The following is a 6,000-nucleotide window of genomic DNA, read 5'->3' on the forward strand; positions in this document are numbered from 1 at the left end:
CATATCATCTTTCTTTCACGACTGAGATGTTGACTCTTACGTTCAATCAGCCCTGTATGTACACCAGCAAATGTATGTCCTCATATATGTATACTATGGTAACTCAGGGGATAAGTATCACATACAATTTTCACATGCCAGCCTCCATTTTCAAGCAAGCACCTGTGTTTTCTCCCATGCTGCCCCTCATGCTTGGGAGGAGCTCCCAATAAGCATCTGCAAAACTACCTTATTATCCTGTTTCACAACCCTCCTTAAAATTCTCCTTTTCTGTGATGCCTACAAAAAACTTGAAAACACAGTTAAGCAACTGGTGTGTGGAGATGCCACTGCCAATCATGCTGACTAATATTCTCTCCTTGTTTCCTTGAACTCCCCCATGTGTCTGTCTGTACCACCTGCTGTTTCCTGTTCTATACAGACTGTAAGCTCGTTTGGTTCTGTGTTTGCACAGTGCCTAGTACAAGGGGTCGTGGTCCAAGGCAAGAGCTCTTGAGCATGAACACAAATCATCATCAGTGGATTCAGTTTTGTGTCTACAAATAAATGTGGATCCAAAATCTGCAGGCACAAACCAAAGCAGTTTGATATCTAACTCCCTGTTTGTGTAAGAGGCTATCGTATAGAATGTAATATAAAAATATTATGCTCAAATCATATAAAATGCCTACAAATTAAAATAAAAATGGTTTTAAAAGTGCTTGACACTCTCTTAAATGAAGCATTTAGTAACTCTATAGTTACAATAATAATACAATCTCTAAATCTCTTTGGAGTTCCTGTAATAAACCAAGCATGCAGTAACTTTAGAATTATAAAAGAGTAAGTATATAGTTGCTATAATAAGTTAAGCAATTTGCAGCTGTATGGTTATTGTACTGAAGTAAAGTGTTCTATCATAGCTTTATTGCAAAGTCACTAGTTTTTATACATTTTTCTAGATAGATCGGTCTATTGGCTTACTCCATTAAGAAAATTATTTTCATGAAAAGCATTTAATTTTCTTCTTGATTCATTTACAATACCTGACACAACTACTGATAAGCATCATGATTACCAACTAAATATGACTCTTTAAATATCTTAATTCTTTAGTTGATACATTTTTGCCACTTAAAACGTTCTTTAGATTAGTTAAGTTGATCACAGTTTTGTTGAACAATAAACCTTTCTTGGTACAGAATGTAATTATGCCTTCCTCGTCTGCGAGTTTCTGTTAATTATGTAATGAGTAATTAAAGATTAACAGGAAAGATATTCTGAACTAACTTCCTGTTATCTGTTAAAATATAGTAAGTGTTTGGCTATTTAGGGCCTATTTAGTCATTTTACATACAAAAGATCTGCATCTTACTGGGAACATTTTGTACTACATAAAGTGCACTTGCTTGTACCTGAATAACCTCTTGAGCATATATTGAATTAAACAGTTTCAAGAAAATCCTAGGTTCGATATATTATGATACTAACAAAGCATTTTTAAAGCTATCAGCAAAGGAACAAGTATAATCTATAAAACAAGGGCAGCCACAATACACAAGTCAAAAAGGCAGTCAACTTTTAGCGCCTGTTCCTGACACTCTTACTCACGTGAGTAGTACCTTTGTGTTTAAGGGTTGCATAATTAGGCTCTTACCTTGTAATTAAAAAAGTTACTGTGCCGTGGAAAATTAACTGCCACATCACATAGAAATAATGACAGCTGTTAATGATTTAATGTATCATCTTTAGTAATGCTGATAATGCACCTCATTCTATTCCTTGCAAAACAATGTCATATCACAAGATCATATCGGAAACTGATCTAGAATTTGAATAGGGTATATAGTAAATGTATGTCCTCACATACGTATACTATGGTAACTTGGGGATAAGTGTCACATACCAATTTTCACATATAATTTTGCAGACCATTACAGAATGTTGGTGGTGAGTAACATGAATTGCTATATTTGCCATTATTTTGTTGTTGCTTTTAAAGTACAGAAAAAGAATGGCTATTAGGAATAAAAGTGAAATGAGACCCACAGTAATAATACGCAGATCAAAATGACACAGTGCAGTGGGTTCTGCATGTTGTTTTACTTGCTTCATGACTTTTCTGCTTATGCAGTTCTGGAACTCAATAGGCTTGGGGGCTAACACCACCCGTCATCTCTCAGACTGAAAACTTAGACCGTATCTTTGCAAACTTGATGCGAGTATGTTGCAGTCTTAACTAAGGGGCTCTGACAGTACAAGACTATTGCAACTTATTTTTATGTGCAAAGCATTCCTTAGCTTTCACTCCACTATAGAAAACAGAGAAAAAAGCATCTATAGGGTGGGGTGGAAAGCTGAACAAACAGATTGCATTAAAAAGCTGCATAAAGTCACACACCAGAGTTGTGCTGGCTGCAACTCAGGCAATAACATTAGGTTATTATGGCAGTAATTATTGCAACTCCCAGAATGACATGCAGAAAACTACTTTCTGTTTCAGATGGCAGAGTCATATGTTGGGATCAAAGAGGGAATATGTCCAGAGAATTTTCAGTATGTTAAGTGAAAGCAAGGAATAAAGTTGCTTTGGGAGAAATCCGAAGCGTGTCCAATTACTGAGGTTCAGTGAAATAGCATGCCATTACACAGTCCTCAATACCTGTCCTCTAAATTCAGTTTATTCATGTACATGCCACGATGTAGAATATGACAAAGAATACAACACAAAACAATTAATTAGAAAAAGAAGGGAAGAAAAATACAGAGAAACTCACAGCAATTATGTTGAAAAAGTCATCATCTCCAAGGGTATCCAAAATAGATGATACCGTTTGCTTAGCAATTGTCAGACGGAGTCCTTTCATGCTGCCACTGACATCAACTAAAATGACCACGTCTTTTGGAGAAGTAGCTGCCTGTATGTACCTAGACCAAGAAGCAAAATGCAGACTGATCTTATATATTTTTTTAATATTTCTTAAAAACACATTGGTGGTTGACTGTTACCTACCATTTTCGATTTCTGCAGTCAAATGCAATAACTCCATTCTCATCTGGTTCCCATTTAATTCCTGTTTAAAAAAAATATTAGATTACAATATATCAGAATGTTCATAATACGTGTCTTTGCTACTGGTGAAAGTAGAATTTAAAGGATTCTAATATTTTATTGATTGAGCAGATATGCTTAAATATCACATACAAAGAACTATAGCAGTTGCTGGTCACTGCGGTAGCTAACGCTGGAAAAATACTTTAAAAAAATAGGACCATGGGAAATATAATCATCTTTCTTAGCTGCTTTCAGCCCACTGCAGGGTGAAGCCTGCTTCACCACTATTCTGTTCATCACAGTAAAGAATGTGTCTAGAGCCTCACTATGCTTAGCCATGGTAGCTGGCAAGAGTATGATGATGCTAATCAAGTCCATTTCCCCACTACTCTTTCTACCATGACTGAACTTGCCAGGGACTGTCATGCTTGATGGCATCACGCACAGGTTGTGTTTCAGACATTTTGCGACAGACCACATGACTATGATGAGGTAATGTTTCTGACCCGTGGGTCAGAAGAAATATAATACCAGCATTCAAATAAAGAACATCAACAGGCCAGTCCCCCTCCCACCCCGTTTTTAAATCAAAATATTTCTGGACTTGCATTCAATCTGTAGCACAATAAAGGATCCTCTTAAAATAACAATGCTAGAATTTCCACTATTGACATGTCAAGGATCTTAAGGCCTGAACTATAAACTAAAACCTATAGAGAGAGATGTCAGTCATCAGCCAACCACATACATATATACAAACATTGAAGACTTTAGGCTCCAGAAAACAGCCTCTAACCAATCAACTAAAAGAGCAGTTTAACTAGTGGCCTGATCTTGAACTAGGGAGCTTTGTCCTTGAAATTAATGGGAGAAGGACATGGTGCTATGTAAGAGCAGAGTCTTATGTAAGAGCCTGTATTCCTTCCGTTGGAGTTTAATGGGTGTTAACAAATGTATGCGTAAAACAATCCTTTGAGATAATCAGATGGCATCAGACAGAAGATGCCAAGGAAGTGCAAAATAAAAAAAGGAATGAATGAAGAGGAAATATTGCATCAAGCAGAGTACTATCAGAATGATCTGGAGGGTGAATTCTCTTATCATCTTCTCACACTATTTCAGGTTAAGAAATTACTTATCTTTCTGTGCCTCATGTAATTTTTTCAAGCAGAGAGAGAGCCAGAGACACAGAAACATCCTGTGCATCCCTAAGCATTTTTTTAATGCCTTGAAACTTATAGGAACGTTTTTCATGCCTTACAGCAAAGGAAATTCTCGTCTCTATTAACCTACAGAGAAGGTGTTTGAAACCATGTCATCTGATATGTAGAACTTGACATGATTTCTGGTTTTCTGCTTTATGTCCCATGTTTATCTCACCCCAGGGAGAGATGAGTCTCACAGCACCAGGGAGAGGCTCCCTTTAAGTCAGGGGCGGGCAAACTTTTTGGCCTGAGGGGCGCATTAGGTTTCAGAAATTGTATGGACGGCCACTTAGAGAAGGATGTGCCTCCCCACAAAGCCAGGCGTGGCCTAGCCCCTGCCCCCTATGCCCCTCCCCCCGCTTGTTGCCCCCTGAAGCTCCCCTGGGACTCCTGCCCCATCCAACCCCCCCATTCCATGACAGCCCCCTGGGATCCCCACCCCATTCCCCCCCTTCTCCCTGTGCCCTGACTGCCCAGGAACCCCCACCCTTGAGTGCCCTCTGCTGCCCCATCCAACCCACCCTCCTTCCTGCCCGCCCATCCAGCCCCTCTTCTCCCTGTCCCCTGACCACTACGAATCCCCACCACTGACTGCTCCCCACTGCCCCATCCAGCCCCCCCTTCCTTACCGCCCCCTCTGGGACCCCTGCCCCCATTCAACCGTTTCCTGCCCCGCGCCCTGACCACCCCCCGAACTTCCCTGCCCTCTATCCAACCCTCCTCTCCACTCCCTGACCCCTTCCTGAGCTGCCTGGAGCACCAGCAGCTGGTGGCGCTACAGCCGCGCTGCCCAGCGGGAGCCAGCCATGCCACTGCGCAGCACAGAGCACCGAGTCAGGCCAGGCTCTGCAGCTGCACTGCCCAGAGCATTGCGCCGGCAGCAGAGCAAGCTGAGGCTGCAGGGAGAGGGGCCGGGGGCTAGCCAGAAGCTCAGGGGAAGCTGGATGTGGCCTGCGGGCCGTAGTTAGCCCACCTCTGCTTTAAGTCATATGAATGAGGAAATTATTAGCAAGGAAAATGCTAATTTTATTTGATTTTGCACAGAAATAAAGATGTGTAGTAATTACTTTTACTTACCACAATATGAAACAGCTCTACTACTCCAAAATTAGGCTTTTTACATTATATTGTTAGCTATCTGAGTTCTATTTCTACAGTTGCAATGTTGGCATCATTTCTGCCTGAAGTCACATTTTCATAATTCCCAAGCAAAATTAAAACTTCATTTTTTATTAAAAATTCAAATCCAGCAGAATTAAATAATATCTCATATGACATAGCACTATGCAGAAAAATGCCCCCTGGGTCTTACCTGTTCTCACCAAGAAACATGAGTATACCTATAATTCTCCAAACTTTTTTCCCCACTTACTACATGTGTGTGCTAGCATGTATGCATGTACAGCATTTGCTGGAACCAGTGATATCTCAGCTTGAAATTATGCTAACTCGCTCTGAATTTCTACATGCACAAGATGGACAGTGAGAAAATGTAGGCCTTGCAAATAAGTTTGAAGTTTTGAAATGGCAAAACTGCAAGTACTGGCTCAATTTCTTTTGTAATTTACATTCAGTTGTACCAATTTCCTAGTTGTCATAATACAAGAAGTTTGCAAACACTAAGTAAAATACACTAAATTGGGTAAATGTACAAAAAGATGGTGTTTCAGTTTCAGGGTAATAACACCTACATTCACCCTCAGTGCTCCCTTGAAGTCACCCACTTAAGGTTCCTGGCTCCCAAATGCCATCTCTCTTGGG

General features: G+C 40.2%; 1 protein-coding gene across 1 annotated transcript in view; it reads right to left on the minus strand.

Annotated features, from left to right (window-relative positions):
• The window catches only part of CACNA2D3 (calcium voltage-gated channel auxiliary subunit alpha2delta 3), a 689,427-nt gene that overhangs the window by 390,106 nt on the left and 293,321 nt on the right, over window positions 1-6,000 (minus strand). Inside the window, exons 6-7 of the mRNA XM_050959084.1 lie at window positions 2,993-3,053; window positions 2,757-2,907 (exon numbers count right to left, since the gene is read on the minus strand). Coding sequence (XP_050815041.1) covers window positions 2,757-2,907; window positions 2,993-3,053 — 212 coding nt within the window. The remainder of the gene's footprint in view (window positions 1-2,756; window positions 2,908-2,992; window positions 3,054-6,000) is intronic.

Source organism: Gopherus flavomarginatus, chromosome 6, assembly GCF_025201925.1.
Source record: "Gopherus flavomarginatus isolate rGopFla2 chromosome 6, rGopFla2.mat.asm, whole genome shotgun sequence".
NCBI classification, from domain to species: Eukaryota; Metazoa; Chordata; order Testudines; family Testudinidae; genus Gopherus; species Gopherus flavomarginatus.